Source organism: Pinus tabuliformis, chromosome 9, assembly GCF_031772625.1.
Source record: "Pinus tabuliformis cultivar Carrire ecotype Pingquan chromosome 9, CPIR1, whole genome shotgun sequence".
NCBI lineage: Eukaryota > Viridiplantae > Streptophyta > Pinopsida > Pinales > Pinaceae > Pinus > Pinus tabuliformis.
The window spans coordinates 472,440,883-472,466,648 of NC_142307.1; the positions used below are offsets into that span (position 1 = coordinate 472,440,883).

Below are 25,766 nucleotides of genomic sequence, written 5' to 3' on the forward strand. Positions count from 1 at the left end.
TCTATCTCTTCCTTTTGAGCATATTCCTTTGCCACAAACTTGACTTTGTATTTCTCCACACTGCCGTCGGCAGCATATTTGACTTTGTAGATCCATCTCAAACCTACCACTGACCTTTCCTGAGGCCTAGGTACCACTTCCCAGACATCACTGACCATTATAGAACTGTATTCCTCCACCATAGCATCTACCCATACTTGATGCTGAATGACCTCTTGAAAACTAGAAGGTTCCCTAACCTGAGCTACTAGGGCTTGGTATCTGTATGGCTATCTTCGCTCCCTTTTATCATTCCTGGGTGCACCAATGAAGTCCTCTGCATCTCATAGAATCTGTCGGAGTTCCCAACTTGTTCTTCCACTGGTAGTGGGTACATCTATCAACTCTTCCTCTTCTTGAGATTCCTCCTGTTCTGAAGCTTTGTCTTTAGGAGAATTTCTGGTACTAGTTTTTGCTGGTCGAAGTGGTTGGACCAACGGATCATCTTTTGACTGCTCCTCGGAAGGCATTTCTCGGGATTTCCTGAAAGCTCTGTCCTCCATGAACTTTACATCCCGCCGAACTACTACCTTCCTACTCCCTGGAAGATAGACTCTATATGCCTTAGCATTCTCTCTATATCCCACAAGATATCCTTTCTGAGCAGTCTGATCTAATTTCTTTTTCTTTTCTTCGGGCACACGATAATATGCGAAACTCCCGAATATCCTAAAATGACTAGCTTCAGGTGTTGTCCCAGTGAAGACCCTTTCTGGAGTGATTTTGCTAAATGCTCGATGTGGAATCTTGTTCTGGACATAAACCACTGTGCTGCATGCTTACGCCCACAGGAATTTGGGCATATCCTGATCATACAACATTGCCCTAGCTGCTTCCACAATAGTCCTGTTTTTCCTTTCTGCTACTCCATTCTGCTTTGGATTGTAGGGAGCTGTCCACTCTCTTCTGATGCCTTCCTTAGCACAAAACTTGGTGAAGTCCTTGTCAACATACTCTCCACCATCGTCTAAGTGCAACACTTTTATCTTCTTTCTTGTCAGATTCTCCACTAGAGCCTTGAACTCTTTGAATCGACCAAAAACCTCATCCTTGGTTTTTAGAAAGTAGATCCAAGTCTTCCTGGAATGGTCATCGATGAAGGTGACGAAGTATTCGGCACCACTAAGAGATTTTGTGGACATCGGTCCGCAGATGTCTGAGTGTATCAATCCTAGAACACTCTTAGCTCTATTTTTGCTTCTGGAAAACGCTGCTTTGGCATACTTGCCCAAAGCGCACCCTTTGCATACATCATCTCGTTCGGTACTTAGTTCTGGATCTCCTGATACTGTTTTCCTGAGAATTCTCAGAGCCCCATGGTTTAAGTGTCCCATCCTTCTGTGCCATAGTTTATTCAAGTCTTTGTCTCCATTGCTGCTTATCAGTGCCATTGGTGATTCTAGTTGTAATCTATACAACCTGTTACTTCTGATTCCAATTTGGGCCTTCCTTTTCCAACTCGGGTGTTTGACATATAATTTCTCCTTAATGAAGAAAATGTCATAGCCCTTGTTTTGAAGTTGAGATATGGAGAGTAAGTTCATCCCCAATCTTGGCACATGCAACACATTGGTTGCTCGAAGCCGCTCTCCTGCTTCGGTTTGAAAGACTACAGTACCTCTTCCTACTGGGGTACACTTTGCCTTATTTCCCATGGTGATCTGAAAATTCATTCTTTCTTCCTGATAATCTGAAAAACATTCTCGAATTCCTGTCATATGTCAGGAAGCTCCACTGTCTATATACCAAACCTTAGAGGAGGCAAAGCTTGCTAGGCAAGTGACTTCTTCTTCCAATCTGGAAGCTAACATAGAATAATCGTGATCCATATCCCTTGTGCCTTCTTCTAGAAATCTGCGTGAGTCCCTTTGAGTTGATGCCTCTGCATCATGCTCTTGAACCATATTCGATTCTTCTCTCCTGTTGCCGGATCTTTGCTCTGATACCATGTGAAAATTTCTAATATGAAATTCTACGGTAGCAATTGATTTATTTCACCTACTTATTCTTCACAATAAGTTATTTACGAAATCCCTTAAGCAAATATTAAAATAAATTCTATTGCAGTAATCACATAATTACACAGAGAAAATACATGCATAAGAACCAATCACATCGACACAGTTGTTTTTGGTCAATTCTCCTTGGAAAAAGCCAATGCGGGAAAATCATTGCGGCAGATGAGGGTTTTATTAATCTTCAGCAACAATCAATTTTACAAAGAATTATTTTCAGAGAAACTGAAAGAAAACACCCGAGACTTTCCCCTGGAACCTTTGTGACACTTTGGAGATCCTTCTCCCACTCCTGCATCACCTCTGCGTGGCTCAACGTGGCTCTGCGTCCCTTTGCGTCAGCCTGCGTGAGGGCTATGTCTCTCCTCTGGACTGCGTCTCTCTTTGCGTAGTCTCTCAGTGTCCCTGCGTCTTCTCCTCCTCAATCACTGACTGTTGCTAATGCCCTCCTCTTCCTTCACCCTGCAACTCTCCCTCAGAAAACGATCTCCTTCTCTTGAGAATCGATTTTCCTTGAGATACTGAGTATCTGCTGGTGTGTCTCCAAATGATCCTCAAGTCTTCTCTTATAATTTTCCTATTGATGAATCAACGACTGAGATTAAGTCTCTAATCAATGGCTAAGATTAAAACAAACTTGATCCTCGTCTCTTGGAATCTTCTCGCACTTCTCTTTATTAATACCCATTAATATTTTTATTTTCCTAAGTTTATACTTAGGAACCCATTAAAACTATTAATTATTTTAATAACTTCTCATCTAGGTGGAATTTTTCAAAACGATTTCTGGGTCTTGGAGATCTCATGTTCGTTAGCATCTCCTCCAAATTTCAAGGCTAGATCACATCTGATGCTACCAAAATCAACATGACATTCAATGTTTCCTTGTATTCTATGAGATAGTGCAACATTGGCCCAGGATCTGAGTGATGGCTATATGATAGAGGTAGAGCTCATGCTTGGCTTTTGCCCATGTGGTAATTTATAAGTCCTAGCCATCATTTTCATTTTGATTTTCTTTTGTTTATCTTGTGGCTGTCATATGCTCTTTCTTTTTCTTTTAGCTACATCAACCTCCTAGGGTGCATTTCTAGGTCGTACCCAAGGTATGAGGATGTGTGTATTCTAAATCCCAATGAACTAGTGGTCAGTTGACTCGAAGAAGGGAGGTGGAATAGGGGCTCATAATTTAAGATGGAAAGTAGTAAGTATGGAATAAGGATAGATGGAGCACTCTATCTCAATCATGGCTTCTCAAGTAGTGCCCCTTCCTAAAGCCATAGGGGCAGTCCCACTGGACTAGGATAGAAACTAATCCCCACATTTAAGGTGAGGGAACAAGACCACGACCAAGACCCTTCCTTCCTCCAAGTAACCCTATATTCCGTGCCAAAATGCCCAAATGCAAACAGGCATAAGCATTTGATTGCATAATGAATAAAGTACCTTTTGATCGGAGGCCCACCTTCCAAAATGTGCTCTTGATAAATGGGCGAGGAAACATACAACTAATGCAGATGGCGGAGATATGAATGGCACGCTACATCGGATACAAAGTGGTTCTTAGGGGTTGCCGGTTGCCGATTGGAAGAAATGATTAGGAGAAAATTTCTCCTAGGGGTCACCCACTTTGGTAGGTAACAGGATGGTTAGATCATTTTTCAATTCGACAAATCTGCTAAGCACTCAGAGATTCATATCGTGTTGTATCATCAAAGATGATAGCTCCAAGAATTGGGAAAGATGAGAAGACATTACAAGTCAAAGAAAAAAATATCAAGCCTTTCCATAAATATGCTTTGCGCCTTGAGGACAAAGCATTTCTTAAGGGAAAAGTAATGTAATGAATATAAAATTATAAATATTATTAAATAATAATCAGTAAGTGATAATTAGTAATAATGAAAGGATGTGTATTTTGTAATCGACATGACTCTTTATGAAAGGGCACTCTTGCTTAGGTATTTATACATGCTCTTATTTGTAAATCATCATATCAATTCTCTCATAAATTATATAATATATTAGGACTCTTAAATGGATTCCTTTATTATATTCCATGTCTTTTGGATAATTTATTGGTGAGCCAAGTTAGGGTATCACAAGGAATTTGGGAATTTAGAAATTTTGGTAATTTGGGAGTTCTATTTTTACAACGGTGTTGAAACGCATGACGAGTACTTACAAGATTCCAGCTTTGTAGAGGAGAGATGCTGCATAAAGAAAAAATCTTCTTTTATATTTTGTTGTTGTCGTCAATCAAGCTTAAATAGTTAGAATTGTAGCACTGAGAGGGGTGTGTATTAGAGAATGAAGCTCGGATATGAATAAAATTTCAATGTAATAAAATGTAATAAAGGGACTTCTTACATGGCCTTAATATTTAATTATGATGGCATTATTTTAATAGATGTCACTAAGAGAAGGCAGTTAGATTATGCAGTTATGTTATGCAACTGCCTATTAGCTAAATAAAAGAGAACTGATATCATTGTAATCAATGACTTTACTGTTAATAAAATTCTTGCTGTTCTTATCTTCCATTCTATTTCGTGTATGACACAGAGCCAATTTCATAACAATAACAGTGTCACAGTCTGGTTTTGGATGCTCAGCTACAATAAAGTGATTTTGAAGCTTTGTCATAGTTTTAATATTTTGAACATTTGTGTCATAAGCACTAGATTTGTATTTTGATGTTGGATGTACAGGCGCAAATGGGTTGACGGAGAGCAAATTCAAGCACTAGCATATGATGTTCCCATACCTGGCTATGGGACAAAGAATACCATCAGTCTTCGTCTTTGGGAAGCAAAGGCTTCTGCTCAAGATTTCAACCTTTATGCCTTTAATGAAGGACAATATGAGAATGCCGCACATCTTCACTCGAAGGCTCAACAGGTACAATGTATAAAAGATTAACCATTTTTTTAAATACTTTGTTCTTCTTGGTCATTTCATGTTCAAATTGTGGCATAATTTCAGGAATTCTAATTAAACATTTGCTAAAAACATAAGCAGCCATATTGTGGCATTATTATCATTGTGCTTTTAAGTTTTTGTTCATGATGATATTCCATGTGACAACATAATATAATGTGATTTGTGATGTTCATCTTACAGAATGTTTATTCGTTCTAATTTTGATGGTCTTGATTGGAATTCAAGGCAGAGTTGTTTTGCTTTCAAATTCAGATGTAACAAGCTCGACAATTTCTTATAGATTGCAATGCAGAGTTTTGTGAATTACTTTAAGCTGTTGTTATTTTACTTTAAACCATGGTTTTCTAGGAATTTTCTTTTCCATTTGTATAAAGGATCATGTACTATAGTAAATTCAGAATTAGGAAATGGTCAAGAATTGAGTTCAAATGTTGTAGTTTTGGCCTTATGTCACATTGTTTTATGTATACGTTATTCTGCTTACAATTGTTTTCTTAGGTTGATATTGCATCTTCTAAACACATTCCTATTGCTTATAATAAATATCTGTTCTTATTTCCAAAATATTGCAGATCTCCAATATTTCAGTGGGTTGTTGGAATGGTGATGGAGTATCTTAGCCTTCGTTGTGCATGATTTATCATTCTCTTAGTTCATTAGATATCGTATTTGTCATTGAGGTTCATGCTAGTCTGCCAAGCATAGTAGGTTACCAGCGGGAGTGTGGTAGGGGGATAGTGTGTATAGTTTGTCTCACCAACAAAGTGCTAAGACTAGTAGAACACTAGTATTGTTGCCACTATCACCTAGGCAACAACTTCAATGATTTAGTAAAGGGCAAGTCCAGCACAAAGGAGGCTTACCTAATAAGACTTAGGGTTTCTAAGGCAAGACTCAATCAAGGTTACCCACCAAAATGGGTAAACCCATAGGAGAAAACTTTTTCTCCTATTCATGACAGCCAGTTGGTCAGCCAGATAGCTAGCAGCCCTTGATAGCCACCACTAGATGATGATATGCCATATATCTCCGCTACTTGCATTAGCCACTTGCTTCTCACCCATTTGGCATATGCACATGGACTAATGTTGCACGAAGCGGGGATGCGAAGCGTCATTTCCCAAAAATCTAGGAAGCGAAGTGTCTACTATAATATATATATTTATATTTTTTTGCATTTATATTTAAAAAAACATCCAAAATACCAAATTAGTTGTAGAAGATATGGAAGCATTCATATTTGTACATAAATCAAGATAGATATGGCATCCTTTACATTAATGATTAATTATTCGAGCATCAACCATTTAGATGCATCAACCATCTAGAATCTAGATTCTTCTTCTCTTGTCTAGCCTTTTGCCTCTACCTCGATTGTCTAGGGATATTAGTCAACATTTCCCAATTTTGATCAAACTACCTAATCCAAGCCTTAAAATATGGTAGAAAAAGCTTAACATGCTTGATTGATGATTTTGACTTTGATTGAAAGGTAATTTTTTGCTAAGGGCATGACAAAGGAGTTCACCAATTAACACCACCAACACTAGGGTACATATAGGGCTTGGTTCTCTTGATTAAATGCTAATCACATATCCTTATACATGATATAATCTAATGAAATGCCACAATCTCATTGATCCTGAATTCCTGAAAACTGTTAAGTCTATTGAATTTTGAATAGGATATCAAATTCTATTTTCTCCATATGAAGTTCGATGATGTTGGAACTTGGAACCACTCTCAAACATCCTGAGTCATTTCATGGTAATGTTAAAAATTACTTTTACTTTAAGAATTTAACATTAATATGAGGGAGCATCTAGGAAGCATTTAAGGAGCATCAAGGGAGCACCTTGGGAGTGTCTGAGAAGCCCCAACCCAACTTAAGTCAAAGAAAAAATACAAAAAATATTTAGAACCCTGTGGAACTGCCTGTCTCCCTTCGAATCCGCTTGGGACCTGTACGGATCCGTGCCCGATCCGTCCCACGGTTCGGAAATCCAAAACCGCGGATCGGACCGAAACAGTTTCAAATTCCCAGGAACCCGGCCTGATCCGCGGATCTGATGACAGATCCCCCACAGATCCGTAAGGGACACGATTCCTGGTTTGGATCCTTGGGGGGGGGTGTGGGCGTTGCATGCAACATTGTCATGGACGAAGGTGGGATTCCACTCAAAAGGTACTTTGGTCATTTTACAATCGGGTGCTTACACTTGTTTGTTCTTGGGCATTTAGTATGGACTATGGGGTGATTTGGAAGAAGGGATTTGATCGTGGTCTTGTTCTCTCACCTTAAATGGGGGGTTAATCTTCGATCCCAGTCCAGTGGGACCTCCCTTAATGGCCCAATGGGTATAAGAGGGGCACTACTTGGGAAGCCTTGATTGAGATAATGTAGTTCCATCTTCACTTATTTCATAATTGACCATTTCTACCACACATTACAAGCCCATATTCCACCTCTATTCTTTGGGTTGAACTTGTCATTGGATCTTTGGGATTTGGCACTCATATGTCTACATACTTGGGTAGGGCTAGTAAACTTTGCCTTAAGAGGTAAATTTCCCAACCATCATTTGCATTTTACGTTTTTCTATTTTTGTGGTTTTCGTATGCTTTTACCTTTCTTTTAGTTGCATCAACCTCCGGGCCAGGTTTCCTTGCTTAGACTCACAAATTTGGATGAAGGGTGCCAACCTCAATGACCAATGACCATTGGCTCAAAGAATGGAGACGTATATTAGGGAGAGATGGAAAGTGGTAGGTATGAATTGTCATGGGCACACTATGTCAATCAATGCTTCTCTAGTAGTGCCCTTCCTAAAACTTGAAGGCCTCAAAGGATGTTTCATTGGACTTAAGTCAAGGACTAACCTCTCAAGTGAGGAGACAAGAATATAGTCAAGATCAGTCAGTTAGCTAGTCTGCCTTGTGATCCATATTAGTATGCCCATAACATTAAATGAAAGCACATGATTGCAAAAATGGTTAAAGTACCTACCAATGAATGACCCACCTTTGTTCAAGAAGAAGTGCCAGATTGGGGAGAGATCTAACTGACGCAATAGGTGTAGGAATGTGGCATAATGTTATGTGCTAATCATATAAGGTTGCTTGTTGGATGGTTGTCCAAAGAGGAGAAAAGTTTTCTCCTTGGTGTTACCCACTTTTTGGTGGGTAATAGACCTAAGAGTGGAGTCTAAGAGAAATGGGCATGGCTTACCATAATAGGCACGTTGCCGCAAAATATAGCAGGCCTTGGAGAGGGAAACCCTACAAGGTGTAAACTAAACCAAGAAGCAACAATGGGTCGTGGCCTGTAACACACCAAAAGTGGGTACTCCTAGGAGAATTTTTCTCCTAATCATCTTCTTCCAGCCAATAGCCAACAACCCTTGACAACCACCTTGTAGCTGATGTGATGTGCCATTTTATCTCCACCACCTGCATCAACCATATGTTTCCTTGCCCATTTGTCAAGAGCACATGTTAGAAGGTGGGCAATCTAATCCAAAGGGTATGTTATTCATTGTGTAATCGAGTGCTTATGCTTGTTTTTCATTTGGGCATTTGGCATGGATTAGTGGGTGACTTGGAAGAAGGAAGGATTTCGACCATGGTTTTTTTCCCTCACCTTAAATGGGGACAATTAATATTCATCCTAGTCCAGTGGGACCTACCTTATTGGCCCATGGCTTTAGAAAGGGTATTACTTGGGAAACCTTGATTGAGATAGCATGGTCATCTAAGAAACCGAATTTGTTGCATACCCTCCATGTGTCCCGAATTAGGCGAATCAAACACGATTCGGTGGGACACTTGTCCTCTGAATGTGTCCGAGCGTGTCCCACACGTGTCCGGGTAACATGTCCCACGTGTCCCGATTTTGGGACACGCGTCCCCTTGAATAGCGTGCTGCGCGACCCATAAAGGCCGGTTTTGGGTCATTTCTCCCTCACTATTCTCTGTCTCTCTTGCTGTGGGTGTGTGGGAGTGACTAACAAAGTGTTTGGGAGCATTTTGGAGGTGATTCAAGAAACATGTAAGTGCATTTTGTTTCTATTTTTTTTGCATTTTTATTACAACAATTTGCATGTGCATTTTTTCTTTATTTTTTTACAGCATTCATGGCTCAATCAAGGGCAGCAGGGAAGGGGCAAAGGAAGGGAAGAATGTCCCCATTGGAGATGCCCCTCCTATTCCAATTTCATTAGGGTCTGCAAGTGTTCCCTCTATTGGAAGTGGGGCTGCAACAACAACTTCAAATGTTGAGGGAAGAATTAATTTAGAAAGACAACAGGCTCAAGAAAACAAATATCCCTTGTGGAAGTATGTCACAAGAGAGCAAGGGCCAGGCAACAAGTTGAAGGGAGGAGGCAATGTTGCTTGGAAATGCAACTATTGCAACAATCATTTCATGAGCACTTATTACTGTGTGAAAGCTCATTTGTTGGCTTTACTAGGTTGTGGAATTGGAGCATGTACATAGGTGTTTTTAGGTTAGAGGAAAGAAATGGAAAAAGAGGCCAATGTTGGTGTGGTATGTGAAAAATCGGTTACCCGATTCCTACTGCAGCAAAATTGATTATATTTCTCCTATTTGTTAATCACTTGAACAAATTATTTGCAGTTTTCTACAACAAATATTGAAATACATACACTGTAGCCTACACAAAAATAAATACTGCGGAAACTAAACACTGCACTTGAGAGAAATATACACACACATCAACATAGTTGTTTTTGGACAATGTCCACGGAAAAACCCAATGTGGAAAAACCGATGCAACTGTTGAGGTTTCTAATTATTATGCATTAGTAAATCTGAGTACAAATCGTTGGATGCCCAAACTAACTATTCGATATAGAGAAATGCTGGCAAAGAGTTAGTGAGGAAAATCTCACACTGATTCGAGAAATCCAACACTGATCAGGGGCTGGCTGGCAGGCCCCATGCTGCCTTTGCGCAGCCTCTGCGTCAATCCTACGCAAATCTGCGTCACATTGGCTGGGTTGTGCGTCACCTCCTCTGCTGATCTCCTGCTGTCTGGAAATTAGACCTTCTGGCCCTCCGGTTTCACACCCCAGCTTCTAGCGCTAGATTTTGACTCTCCTAGTTGAATTTCGAACTCCCTTTGAAGCTTTGCGCTGCCTCTGCATGGCACTGCACTGCCTCTTTGAGATGCTCTAAGCCTTCTTTGCTTTGCACTCTCCGGATCTGGAAAACTCTCCTCTGGACTACTATCCCTGCCCCTCACTGCAAGATCAATCGATCTCACTCCAGTAATTCAACACTGCTACTCTTAAGAAATTTGATCTCTGATCTCTCATTCGATGTGTTCTCCAAGTGCCCATCAACTCCAACGACCAAGATTAAAACATAATCAACGGCTAAGATTAACTAGGAGTTGATCCTCATCTTCTTCTAAAAGATTCACACCTGATTTAATTAATACCCTCTCATTAACCAGATTTCCTAAGTTTAGACTTAGGGAACCATTTAAAAAAGTTAATTATTTTAATTAAACCATCTGTAGGTGGAATTTTCCCAAACGATTTTTGGGTATTGGAGAATGCATGTGTCTTAGCCTCTTTGCAAAATCTCGAGGCAAGAGCACGTCCGATGCTATAGAAATCAACACTCCCTCTTAGTGAACAATGTGTTCTAGTGCTGCAACCTACTAAAGCATCACTCTGTCTCTGCACCATCTCCTGCTGTGCTGCTGATGTCTGGCTCTACTACCCACCAACTACTGCACAACTCTGATATGAGCTGCATCTGTGTTGTTGCTGACCCTGCTGAACTGTTGCCAACTACTGCATTTGCACTGCAACCCTCTCTTCATCTGCTGCTGCTGCAATTGCAACAGAAAAGCATCCAAAATACTGAACCAACTGTGTTTAGTATGATGCATCCATCATCCGAGTTCTGACTGTTGCTAGCCTCTGCGCTGTCACTGAAGCCTCTACACTGTGCCAATTGCACTGTTGTCAACTCTGCTCTACGCTGCTTAGTCTCAGACTGCTACTAGCTACTGCATTTGTCACTCTGGCACCTGACTGCACCAACTTCCACTGATCCATCTTGCTACTGCATGTCTTGGGCTCCTGTAGCAAGGTATTGGTTCATGAGGTGGACCTCCCTAAGAATCCTGCCAATCCTGTTGCTCTTTGGGGCTACAACTCCAGATCACCCCACCTCACCCCTGGAGGTAGCTCGATGATCATGGCAAACTATTCCTCCAGTCTAGAGGATAACCTGTCAATTTCTGCGGATGTAGCTTTCTGATCCTGCTTCTCCTGCTTGTCCTTCTTTCTGAGAGGACACCGAGTGTTGTAGTGGCCTAGCTCGCCACACTTGGAGCACTTGATCTTTGAAATATCCTTCTTTCTTCTGCGCTGCTCCTGCTGCCTCTTTGATGCAAGGGCCACGTCCTCCTCTTCTTTCACCTGCTTCGTCCCACTGCTACTACTGCCACTGATGGTGGCCTTCACCAGATCATGCCTCATCTCGTCCTGTTGCAGATCAACCCACACACATTCCCAATCTGGCAGTTTTTCTCTGCCCAGGATACTCTGGACAAAAACTTGCCAATCTTCAGAAACACTGTTCAGCGCTAATTGAACAAACTCTGTACGCTGGGGCATTGATCCTACTGAAGCCAGTTGATTTTAGACATCCTGAAGCCTAGTGAGGAAGGGGTCTACACGTTCCCCTTCCTGCATCCTTGTGCATCTTAGCTTCTCCTCCAAGTACATCTTTCGCTGCTCGGAAGATCCTTCGTACAACATAGCTAATGCCTCCCACATCTATCGGGCAATATCTTTGCCAGCTATGTGAGATACCACATGATCCCAAACCCCATCGAGAATGAATCTTTTAGCTCTTGCTATCTACATCGACATCAGCGAGTACAACTACCATGCTATCGACCTAAGTTTTGAGATCATGCTCATGTAGAAGGCAAGAGATCCTAGCCTTCCAGATCACATAGTGGGAGGCTTCGTCCAACTGATCTTGATCTCTTAACCCAACAGATGCCATCTCTCCTAAAAAAGTCAAATTGCTCCCTCTTGTTCTCTGCACAACTGCTGCCCAGTTATTCACACTCCCTTCTGGAGTGAGAAATCTCGCACATAGCTACTACTACTCTGCTAGAAAAATTCAGACTTCTTGGCTGGGAGCCCTCTGAGGAAGAAATTCCTTCAATATCTGCCATTCTCTCCTTTTGACGCTATTCTGCTAGCAATTGCTACAAAATAACCACGTCCCAGCTGAAGATCTACTCTGTAAGGAAAAATATGTTGCTCCCTTCTGCCTCTAGAAAGCTTCGATCTAGAGAATCGAATTTCTCTGTCGACTCACTCAGAGAAATCGATATCATTCAAAACTTTGACCTTCTTGGCCCAAGGACTGCGCTACCTCTGGGGTTTTGAATTTCAACCTCTGCAATAATTTCGAACTCCCTCTTCCTTTTTGCAACTAAGCTCTTCTGCTCACGATTTGTGCTCTGATACCATGTGAAAAATCGGTTACCCGATTCCTACTGCAGCAACACTGATTATATTTCTCCTATTTGTTAATCACTTGAACAAATTACTTGCAATTTTCTACAACAAATATTGAAATACATACACTGCAACCTACACAAAAATAAATATTGCAGAAACTAAATACTGCACTGGAGAGAAATACACACACACATCAACACAGTTGTTTTTGGACAGTGTCCCTAGAAAATCCCATGTAGGAAAACCGATGCAACACCTGAGGGTTTTAATTATTATGCAGTAGTAAATATGAGTACAAATCGTTGGATGCCCAAACTGCCTATCTGATACAGAGAAATGTTGGCAAAGAGTTAATGAGAAAAATCTCACACTGGTTCAGGAAATCCGACACTGATCAGGGGCTGGCTGGCTGGCCCCACACTGCCTCTGCGCAACTTCTACGTCAATCCTATGTAGATCTGCGTCACATTGGTTGGGCTCTGCATCACCTCCTCTGCTGATCTCCTGCTGTCTGGAAATTCGACCTTCTGGCCCTCCGGTCTCACACCCCGCTTTTGGCACTAGATTTCAACTCTCCCAGCGGAATTTCGAACTCCCTTTGAAGCTCTGCGCTGCCTTTGCGTGGCATTGCACTACCTCTCTGAGCGGCTCTAAGCCTTCTCTGCTTTGCACTCTCCAGATATGGAAAACTCTCCTCCGGACTACTATCCCTTCCCCTTACTGCAAGAAGATCACTCAATCTTAGTCTGACAACTCGAAGCTGCCACTCTTGAGAAATTTGATCTTTAATATCTCATTCGATGTGTTCTCCAAGTGCCCATCAAGCTCCTTCTTATAATATCTGGTTGGAGCTCCAACGGCCAAGGTTAAAACATAATCAATGGCTAAGATTAACTGGGAGTTGATCCTCGTCTTCTTCTGGAAGATTCACACCTGATTTAATTAATACCCTTTAATTAACCAGATTTCCTAAGTTTAGACTTAGGGAACCATTTAAAAAAGTTAATTATTTTAATTAAACCATCTCTAGGTGGAATTTTCCCAAATGATTTATGGGTATTGGAGAATGCATGTGTCATAGCCTCTCTGCAAATCTCGAGGCAAGAGCACACCTGATGCTACATAAATCAACATGGCAAAGGTCGCTGCAGCATTTTGTAAAAATTTCTCATTTCCCACCTCGGTTTTCAGTTTCACCTTATTTCTCCAAAATAGTTAAATGCCCTTTCCCATATCCATACATTCAACAACTGAAAAATAAATTTTGCTGAAAACACAAATTTTGGAAATTTTACAGAATGCTGGAAAATGCAGAAATAAAAAATCAGCAGGTACAAACAGCCATTTAACACATTTAAACACAGTAATTTTTGGTCAAGGTGACCCTGGAAAAACCCCCTACAACTCTTGGGGAAAACCAGTTCGAGAGCTCCTTCTTATTTCTGAAAAAATGCTTTTTACAGTGAGAAATATTCAGCAAAAATCAGCAAGTAAACTTTTACAACTTATCTCGTTTTCCGTGCCTCACAGCCAACTGGAAAAACTTGCAAATAGCAAAATCTGAACAGCAATAAATGCTGTACGTCCTCGATTTTTGTGCCAATTTTCAGCCTTAAATTTTGCTGTACGGCCTGCCTAGAAAATTGTGCAAGCTGCCAGAAATTCTGTTGTACGATTTCCTCGATTTCTATGCTGAAAACTGCTGTACGAGCTTGAAAATCTGCTGTATGGTCTCCTTGAAAATCATGCCAGCAAACTCAGATTTCTGCTCCTCAATTTCTGTGCAAACTGTTGTACGACCTCTTTGAAAATTGTGCCCAAAAATCTGCCTTTCACTGTATGCTAACTCAGCTGTACGGACTTGCTGGAACGCTGCCTTGGAATGTGTGCCAAGATGCTGCCTCCTTCTCCTCCCTATCTAGAAATCTCCCTTGCTCTCTTGCTCTCCTTCTCCGAATCTGCTCATGAAAGAATGAATGACCTTTTCCTCCTTTTCCTCCTTTAATCTAACCCTAAGTGACTTTTGGGTGATCCCTAAATCCAATGGCTGAAATAGATTGAGATCTAGGGCTGAGATTAAATGCTCATTTAAATCTCACTTTCTATTTTTTAATTCACCCCACTTTAATAAAGACCCACTTAGTCATTTATTTCCAAAGTCACTTTTCCTCTCTAATTTTACATTGACTTTATTAAAGTCACTTTAAAATTAGACTTTAGTAACTTTATCACTTAAAGTCACTTTTAAATTAGATTTGACTTTATAAAAATTATAAAGTCACTTTTGGAGAAAAATTAAAATTCTTTTGGACAGTTTTCCCTAGGCCAAAGATCAAAGCCTTAGGGAACCACCTGTCCTCCAGTACCAAATTTCAACACTCCCTCTTACTGAGGAAGGTGTTCCTCACCACACCCATCTTGTCTCTGAAGTAGTCATGCTTGCCCCGTGGTAAGGCTTTTGGTAAGAATATCTGCAACCTGCTCATTAGTGGGAATATACTCAAGCTTCACAGTGCCCTTCTGAACACAGTCTCTGATGAAATGATATTTGATCCTGATATGCTTTGACGTGTCATGAAACACTGGATTCTCCGTGAGTTTAATGCAACTCTGATTATCACAGTGAATCACTGAAGGTCTCAATGGCTGACCAAATAAGCCAAACAACATCTTGCGAAGCCAGATGGCCTCACAACTAGCTAAACTGGCTGCCATATACTCTGCTTCCGCTGAACTCAATGCTACTGACTGCTGCTTCCGGCTGAACCATGACACTACTGCTGAACCCAACCCAAAACAACACCCTGAAGTGCTCTTCCTATCAGAAGCACAACCTGCCCAATCAGAATTAGTATAACCTGCCAATCTCACTCCATCCCCCTGCCTGTAGTCCAGACCATAATCCACTGTCCCCTGCAAGTACCGCAAAATGTGTTTTGCAGCCACCCAGTGAACCTTCCTAGGCTCACACATAAACTGACTCATTGTGTTGACTGCAAAACAAATATCTGGTCTAATGTTGACCAAATACATCAAGGAACCAATCAGCTGCCTGTACAATGTGGGATCCACGAACTCAGAATCCGAAGCATGAAGCTTCTTCCAGTTGGTAGTCATCGGTGTTGACATGGGTTTACAATCCTCCATGTGGAATCTGCCAAGGATGTCCACAATATACTTCCTCTGCCCCAGGAAGAAATGCCCTTCCTCCTGCCACACCTCCAAACCCAAAAAGTAATGCATCAAGCCGATGTCCTTCATCTCAAACTTTGTCGCAAGATCTCTCTTGCAGTGCTCTATGAGTCTCTCTGCACCTGTAATGACCAAGTCATCCACATACAGCACCAGAATGAGAGGCTCCTCACCAATCACAATAAAGTAAAGGTTCGGATCTGCCTCACTCTTTGTGAAACCCATCCCCTGCAAGTATGTATCTATCCTGGAGTACCAAGCTCTGGGAGCTTGCTTCAGGCCATAAAGGGCCTTCTTCAGTTTGCACACATGGGACTACTTCCCATGCACCTCAAAGCCCTATGGCTGCTCAATGTACACCTCCTCCTGTATGAAGCCATTGAGAAATGCACTCTTCACATCCATCTGGTGGATCTTCCAACCCATCTCTGCTGTTATCGATATAATGGAGCGGATCGAAGTATATTGAGCCACGGGAGCGAAGGTCTCCTCATAATCAACTCCCTCTACCTGGGAGAACCCTCTAGCCACAAACCTCGCTTTGAATTTCTTAATGCTGCCATTTGCAGCATGCTTTACCTTGTAAAGCCATCTGGAAGTAACCACGGATTTGCCCTCAGGCCTCGGTACCACCTCCCAAACATCATTCTTCATGATAGAAGAATACTCCTCCTGCATGGCCTCTCTCCAGACCTGTTGGCTAGCTGCCTCCTCATAGCTAGAATGCTCAGAGTCAAGGATGCTGGTAGCCATTGCCATATAGCTACAAAACCTCTCAGGTGGTCTACTCTCTCTGATCGGCCTCTTAGGCTTAGCAACAGATGTGGCATCTCTCAAGGTGTCTTGAAGCCACTTGGGCTTCCTCTTCCCTGAGCGCACTTCTCCCATTGGAGAATGAAACTCCTCCTCCTCATCATCATCAGGAGCCTGAACTCCTGACTGTCTGTCTGCTGTCCTCCTGCCTGCACCTGAACCTGTAAAAGCTGAGGTACTGTGTGAACTGTCCATCAGTGGACTCCCTAGTGAACTGCTTTGCATGCTGCCCGGAGCACCACCCCTCTGGCTTGGCGAGCCACTGCTCACTGACGGACATGACATCCTCATAGATGTACCTCTTGATCCTCCTGATCCCTGCCCACTGGATCCCTACGACTGACTCAACTGCTGCTGAGGGTCTGGCTGATCCAGATACTCTAACTCCCGTGACCTCCTAAAGGCCCTGTCCTCCTCGAACTTCACATCCTACGTGACAACAACTTTCCTTTGTGCAGGAATGTAAATCCGAAAGGCCTTTGAGGTCTCACTGTAGCCCACAAAGATACCCTTCTCTGCGGTGGGCTCTAGTTTGGTCCTCTTCTCCTTGGGTATGTAGGAGTATGTAATGCATCCAAAGATACGAAGATGACCAATATCAGGCTTTTTCGCAGAAAAAGCCTCCTCCGGAGTCATGTGCCCTAAGGCACGATGCGGACTCCTGTTCTGCAAATAAACAACTATGTTGCAGGCCTCTGCCCACAAGAACAATGACAACCCCTGATCATGTAACATGGCTTTGGCAGCCCCTATGATGGATTTGTTCTTCCTCTCCGCAACCCCGTTCTGCTGGGGGTTGTAAGGAACAATGAACTCCCTCCTAATGCCTGCCTCCGCACAATAGTCAACAAACTCTCCAAGGGTGTACTCTCCCCCATTGTCCGACCTCAAGGACTTGATCTTCCGACCTGTCTGTGTCTCCACAAGAGCTCTAAACTCTTGAAACCGCTTGAAGACCTCACTCTTGGTCTTCAAGAAATAAATCAAAGTCCTCCTGGAGTGATCATCAATGAATAAAACATAGTACTCATGTCCACTCAAGGAAACATGAGACATCCGACCGCTCACATCGGAATGAATCAAATCAAGTATCCCAGTCGCTCTGCTGTCACTGCTGGGAAAAGGGGATTTGGCAAACTTGCCCATCGCACAACCTCTGCAAGTATCAAAGTGATCAGTACTGAAATCTGACACACCTGTAGTGATCTCCCGCAAGGTCCTCAAGGCTCCATGATACATATGTCCCATCCTGTGGTGCCAAATCTCACACAGCTCAGAACTGCTAGCTCTATTGTCGGTACTACTGCTCAATGCCAAAAGGGACTGGAATGCAAACTTGTACACCTTTGCATGGCGTACACCTATCACTCTAGCTGAATCAGCTGGAGTGCCCCTGGGATACATCAACACCTGTCCTCCCCTGAACAATACCTCATATCCTCTGTCCTCCAAAGCTGAGACGGATATGAGGTTCTTCCTCATCCCTGGCACATAAAGAACATCTGACACCTTCAAGGGAGGTTTGGACTCCCTCTGAAATGTCAGTGTCCCCACACCGACTGCTCTAACAACTCTGTCATCACCGAGTACTACCTCTATATCAGTGCCACTCTCTGAAAGCTCTGAGAAGTACTCACGTACTCTTGTCATGTGATGTGAAGCCCCACTGTCCACATACCAGATACTCGAAGATGCTCCACTAATCGAGGGAAAAGCATGCTCCCTCTGACCCTGTGTGGCAGGTGATCCTGCACTAGAGGACTCATACGCATTGAACCCAAACTCCCGGTCAAAACGAACTGCAAAGTCCTCAACCTCTGCTGAAGCTGCCACGCTCTGGTTCTTCTCCTTCTTCTTCTTCTTCTCCGGACACACAACTGCATAGTGTCCCATCTTTTGACAATTCCAACACTTCACCTTGGAATAGTCCTTCTGTGTGTTACCTTGTTTACCTTTACCTTTGCCTTTGCCCCCACCATTGCTTGTGGAAGCCTGCTTCTTCCCTTTGCCTTTCTTGCCTCCTGTCGACAGTGCTACATCCTCATCCTGCTCAACTGGCTTGGCTACCCCAAGCTGACCTTTCCTGATCTCTGTCTGAATGCAATCATCCCAAAACCTCTCCCATGTGGGAAGGGTCTCACGTGCACAAACCCCATCAGCAAAGTTCATCCATGAACGGGGGAGGCCATTCACTGCAATCCGCACCAACTCAGTGGGTGGAATGTCCTCTCCAACTACTGCCAACTCATCTCTCACATTAGTAATCTTTGTGAGATATCTAGCTGCACTATCATTACCCATCTTAATGGTCTTCAGCGTCTCTTTCAGGACCATTTTCCGGTTCTCATTGGTACTCTGGTAGAGATTGGACAATGTTGTCCACATCTCATGGGCATTTCTCTTTCTTCTCACATGAGGAATGCAATGGTTTTTGACTCCATCTAGAATCAGTCTCTTACCTTTGTTGTTCTTTTTATTATACTCAGCCAACTGAGTAGCATCAGTAGGCACAACAACAGGGTTCTGTGTGGTATGCACCATGATGTCTCAGACTTTTGCCTCCTCAAAGATACTCTGCATTCTCTCCTTCCAAACGCTGTAATTGCTATGCCCATCCAACCTATCCTCCACCCTCAATCCCAATGACATCCTGCTGTCTTAAGACTGAAAAATAGCACTGCTGTAGTAAATATAAAACTGCTGTTTGTGAAAAATCAGCGTGCTGGAATTTTCTGAGTGAAAAATCAGCACGCTGTAATTTTCCTCCTTGTTGTCCCAAACTGCACTTTAGCACTCAAGCTCTGATACCATGTAAAAATTTCTCATTTCCCACCCCGATTTTCAGTTTCACCTTATTTCTCCAAAATAGTTAAATGCCCTTTCCCATATCCATACATTCAACAACTGAAAAATAAATTTCGCTGAAAACACAAATTCTGGAAATTTTACAGAATGCTGGAAAATGCAGAAATAAAAAACAGCAGGTACAAACAACCAGTTAACACATTTAAACAGAGTAAGTTTTGGTCAATGTGACCCTGGAAAAACCCCCTACAACTCTTGGGGAAAACCAGTTCGAGAGCTCCTTATTTCTGAAAAAATGCTTTTTACAGTGAGAAATATTCAGCAAAAATCAGCAAGTAAACTTTTACAACTTATTTCGTTTTCCGTGCCTCACAGCGAACTGGAAAAACTTGCAAACAGCAAAATCTTAACAACAATAAATGCTGTACGTCGTCCTCGATTTTTGTGCCAATTTTTAGCCTTAAATTTTGTTGTACGGCTTGCCTAGAAAATCGTGCAAGCTGCCAGAAATTTTGTTGTACGATTTCCTCGATTTCTATGCCAAAAATTGCTGTACGGCCTCCTTGAAAATCTGCTGTACGGTCTCCTTGAAAATCGTGCCAGCAAACTCAGATTTCTGCTCCTCGATTTCTGTGCAAACTGCTGTACGGCCTTCTCGAAAATCGTGCCAAAAAATCTGCCTTTCAGTATATGCTAACTCAGCTGTAAGGACTTGCTGGAATGCTGCCTTGGAATGTGTGCCAAGTTGCTTCCTCCTTCTCCTCCTTGTCCAGAAATCTCCCTTGCTCTCTTGCTCTCCTTCTCCCAATCTGCTCATGAAAGAATGAATGACCTTTTTCTCCTTTCCTCCTTTAATCTAACCCTAAGTGACTTTTGGGTGATCCCTAAATCCAATGGCTGAAATAGATTGAGATCTAGGGCTGAGATTAAATGCTCATTTAAATTTCACTTTCTATTTTTTAATTCACCCCTTTAATAAAGACCCACTTAGTCATTTATTTCCAAAGTCACTTTTCCTTTCTAATTTTACATTGATTTTATTAAAGTCACTTTAAAATTAGACTTTAGTAACTTTATCACTTAAAGTCACTTTTAAATTAAATTTGACTTTATAAAAATTATAAAGTCACTTTAGGAGAATTTCTTTTGGACACTTTTCCCTAGGCCAAAGATTAAAGCCTTAGGGAACCATCTGTCGTTTGGTACCAAATTTCAACACATCTAAAAAAACAAGAATGATGATGCCCTTCCAGTCTTGACGAAAAGCAGCAACGAATTTCCATTTGAGAGTTTTGGTGGGGGGACAAGCAACAAGAAGAAAAGCAGTGGCACTTGATCCAATGGACAAGATTTTTAAGAAAGAGACACTGGAAGAGCTTGATCTTACCAATCACCATTGCATTCTTTTTCTATCAGAACTTCATATCCTTTAATGTTGCATGCTCACCTTTATTTATTGAGATGTGTCGAGCTCTAACTCAAGGGGCTCCATCAGGGTATGTGCCTCCTGGGTCAGAGAAGCTTAGAACCACATTGTGATTAAGGCAAAGAAAGAGGTGGACAAAATTCTTGAGTGCATTAAATCAACATAGCCAACATCTGGGGTTAGTATTGTTTCTGATGGATGGACAGATCCAGCATGCCACCCACTCATCAACTTCATGGTGTCTTCTTTGAATGGTCCAATTTTCTTGAAATCAGTGGATGCACTTGGACAATACAAGGATGCACAATATATGGGTGAGTTGTTCATTAAAGTTATTGAAGATGTAGGTGTTGATTCTTGTGTGCAAATCATTACAGATAATGCACCTGTTTGCAAGGTTGCTGGCATGATTGTGGAAGCTAAATATCCACAAGTATTTTGGACACCTTGCATTGTCCATTCCTTGAATTTAGCACTTAAATCTATTGCTTCTGATGTGCTTTGGATTGGAAGTATTATTGAGGATGCACGACATATCCGCAACTTTGTACAAAATCATACAAATGCCCTCACAATCTACAAGGAGTACACCAATCTATCATTGTTGAAGATTGCAGATACACGATTTGCCTCTTCATTCATCATGTTAAAGAGGTTGTGGGAGGTCAAGAATGCTCTTGGAGCCATGGTTATCTGAGAATTTTGGTCTTTTGGAGTAAGACAGATCAAACAACCTCAAAAAGAGTGAAGGACACAGTGTTAGATGATGCTTGTCGGGAGAGGGGAGATCTACTTATTAAGATCATGGGCCCTATCGTTGCTCTGCTACAATTTGCAGATACAAACCAACCCATCCTAGGAGAGGTTTATGAGGGATGGTATTCCATGATTGAGTCTGTGATGACCATTGTTTTATAGAGTGAGTGCATCGAGTATGAGACATCATCAGAGGCCTTCTTCACCACCATACAATATATTCCTGTCAGTAGATGGGACAAGAATTTCCCACCTTTGCATTGTTTGGCTCACTCATTGAACCCAAAATACTACATCCATGAGTGGCTGAATGGTGGACCTTCCCGTAGATTCCCTCCTCAAATGGATGGTGAAATTTCACAGGGAGAAAGGATGCATTGAGGCGGATTTTCAGGATAGAGCATCCCTTGATGAGGTGGAGGATGCCTTTGCAGAGTTTTCCACTAGCACTGGTCGATTTGCAGGATATGATGTGATTCGTGACAAGGGGGCTAAGAAGCCCTATTTTTGGTGGGCAACTCATGGGGCAACAAGCTCTCCTCTACAATAGTTAGCCATGAGGCTCATCTCTTAGGTGACTTCATCCTCTTGTTGCTAGAGGAATTGGAGCACATATGAGAATTTGTAGTGTCAAGAAGAGTAGTCTTGTGCACACCAGCCTTCGTCTTATTTACAAGCAGAGGGATGAGTGCTTGAAGGGAAAGACAAAGATGTAGGATGTCTTTCTTGATGATATGGGTTTGGACAACAATGTTGAGTTGGCATTGGCCAACTTGGATCTTAATGAGCCAGTGCTAGAAACTGTCACTTTTGATGATGGTGATACTGTTGAGGGGTCATCCTCCACACCAACAGATGCAGAGATGACATTGGATACGAAGGAGGAGGAGGCAATAAAGGAGAGTAGTGGTGACCATGATGGTGACAATGATGTTGATTTTGGTGATGATGATTGATGACTCATGAGTCATGAGCTACCTACTGCCTTGAAGCTTGTAGTTGTTTTGTATTTGCTATTTCTATTTTCCATTGCCATTGTTACTACCTATGTAACACATTTTGATTTTGATGATTCAATGAGAAAATTGCAGTTTCTTGTCTTTCTCGTATTGGATCATTGATGAATCGGTCGCAAATTACAATTGTATTTGTATGTGTAATGTTACTTTGTAAAACTTACAAGTTACATCTAGATCTATGTTTGAATTTTTATCATGAATGAGAATTTGTGTACAAAATATCTAATTTTTAATATATATATATATATATATTTTTAATAAAACAATATATAATGTGTTCTCTTCCGAGGGATCAACATGCCTATGTTGGACACTTGAATCATCGTGTCCTGTGTCCCCGTGTCAGGTGACTTAGATGGTCATGTCTTCCCCATTCCATATTTATCACTTCCCTTTGTACACTATGAGCCCTATACTCCATCTCCCATCTCTGGGTTCACATGAACATGGGCCCATTGGGTTGTAGCACACCCCCTCGCCTTGTCCACATATCTGGGTCGGGCCTGGAAACTTTGCCGTGGGAGGTTGATGCAGCTAAAAGAAAGGTAAAAGGCATATAATGGCCACAAGCAAGAAACAAAAGAAAGAAAATTCTAAAAATGCAAAAGATGGTTGGGACATTAGTATTAGCATGTGGGCAAAAGCCAAGCATGAGCTTTGCCCCTTATCATTATGGCCATCACTCGGTTCCTGGGGTGAATGTTGCCATATCACATCATTGAAAAGGAACCCTTGCATTTCCCAACGCTTGGTGGGCCATGAACTACCCCACCATTAAGGGGGTAACCACTACAACACATCATACACAACATGCTCTCATTTCCTAGAGCTTCGTGCAAAAATACAAAGAAAAAATTAGGAAACGGTAAAGGGAATAAGAGGGGTGGAAAAATAAAGGCCGGGGTAAGGCATCCATCCACGATTGCTCCCTTCTCACATCTATACACCCAATACGTGGATTTCCTCATCATTGATACCCCTTTAAACGTGACATTTGGCCCTGAGACCCTTTTATCCCCCTTCTGTTCCATCATTATTCACATGTTGCCTATTGATTGAAGGATGTACCAGGGACCTATCATTCCCCTTAGGGGCTTGAAACACCTAATAGGATTGTCTATTAGCCACTCCTACGTACAGAGGTAAAACTATTATGTGATCAAAGACCCAACTTTGGAAGGGAAGCTCCATATGAAGTGTTAGTTTTCCCCTGACTAACAAGCTTGGTTCACTTAGATGCACTAATAATTATTGTACCTAATGGTGAAGATGTAGCACTAGACATTGTGTGTGATTGGCAAGTGGTTTTCACCATGGTTGGGCAACTTAACTAGGGCCCAAGTCCATTAGAGGAGCATTATGACACCCTATAGGTGAAGTGTTGAGAGCCATGAGACTCCTACCGCTTGTAGAGCATCATTCCATGGGCATCTACAACACCCCCAACAAACTGCACTTTTCCCCACATTATTCATAAGATGATGCGCTTGGACCAGCGTGCTCCATTTGGCTTAACAGTGATCACATGGTTTGGCAATTGATCCAAGGCCTAGTTGAGGTTTGTCTCATCCCATGAGACATGGGAGGGCTAGCACCATCCTCAGAGCCTTCAACATTGGAGCAGAATTAGGCTATTCCATCACCAAGAGACCCATGAGACCCATTTTGTGCCCCAAACACAAAACTAGGGTCCATATGCTGATTTGCATGGAGATTTTGGTGCCAACCCCTAGATCATGATTTATGGAGCCCTCTACACTCACTTTGGCACTGGAGGATCCTAATGAATGCCCTAGAAGGGCATACACATGCATGACGTCATCATTTGGGTCGCTTTGTGGGTTAACTGTTATGTTTTAAAATTGGCTATGAGGTTGGCTTGTAACCTCACTTTGTACTTGTCCATTACTTTATTATTTGAGGGGCTCATAGGCTAAAATTAGAGATCATTGAACATGTATAAATTAGAGAGATCTCATTGATCTCTCTCATCATCACACTTGGAGAATTCAGACCTCTTGAAGGAACTCGCGCTTGTTTCTTTTTTGGCGATTGGAGATTCTTGGAATGCATTTTGATGTTTGGAAGCTATTTTAGATTTCTTTTGGAGCTATTTTTTGGTGAATGGATGGAGATACTACTTGTTATCTTGTAGGTGTTGAATGGTGTTGTCATTGGTGCCAATGTCAGTTCATGAATACTCTTCATATTTGTCTAAATTGCATCAGTTGGAAACTTCAAATCTCAAAAAGCCTTGGAATGCCCTTGATGCCCCACATTGTTTGAGGAAATTGGATGTATAGGATAGTAATTTTGATCATGAGATCATCATCATTGGATGGTCCTTGTCATACCAATTTCAACAGTATATGGATGTCACGAGATCCCTCGCGGTTTGCAAGATATGCACTTAAGAAGGTTAAAGCCCACCTCTTGTGGTCAATAACCCCAAAAGATGATGATGTGGCATGGCATTAGAGGTTGGCCTAAAGCACATTAAATGAAGAAGTTAAACTTTAATATAATTTCTCCATGGTCAAAGGTCAAAAGGAAAATTAAAATTAATTATTAGAGGGAAAGTTTAAAAGTTCAAATGTGTGCCTTCCCTCCAATGCAAGTCAACCTCATGTATGGGTCTAATATTCAAATTTAAAATTATTTTGTTGCTTCCCTCCTTTATGGTAAGTCGTCTTACTAAGGGGCCTAACCTTCACTATAAATTCATGATGAATCTCCCTCAAATAATCATCAATCAAACTTAGATTTTGTTGATTTGGGGTAGCATTGGATGTGCTCTAGCCACGAAAATTGGTGGAGAGGCTAAAGCACATGAGATCTCCAATACCCAGAAATGGTTTGGGTAGATTCTAAACAGTTTGGGAGATATTAAAATAATTAATATTTTTAATGGAGTCCCTAAGTCTAAACATAGGGAAAATAAAATATTAATGTGAATTAATATAAAACTGTGTTAGAAGGGTCCAAAAGTCATGGATCAAGCTAGATTTAATCTTAGCCGTTGATTAGGGACTTAATCTCAGCCATTGAATTGTCAACGAGAAAAGTATAAGAGGAGGCTTGAGGGTCACTTGGAGAACACACCGAGTTGATCAAGATTTTGATTTTCTAGGGCAGGGTTTACTGAGGAAGTCGAAAGAGTGATAAGAGTTGCAGCTGAGGGGCATTGAATACAGAAGCAGAGAGAAAGAGATAGTACCAGGAGGATCAATGCAGAAGTCG

At 41.8% G+C, this 25,766-nt stretch overlaps 1 protein-coding gene across 1 annotated transcript in view; it reads left to right on the forward strand.

The window, feature by feature from the left end:
- LOC149149241 (alpha-glucan phosphorylase, H isozyme-like) overlaps positions 1-25,766 on the forward strand; it is a 282,919-nt gene that overhangs the window by 84,186 nt on the left and 172,967 nt on the right. Inside the window, exon 7 of the mRNA XM_089443518.1 lies at positions 4,766-4,955. Within this exon, the coding sequence (XP_089299644.1) occupies positions 4,766-4,955 (190 nt within the window). The remainder of the gene's footprint in view (positions 1-4,765; positions 4,956-25,766) is intronic.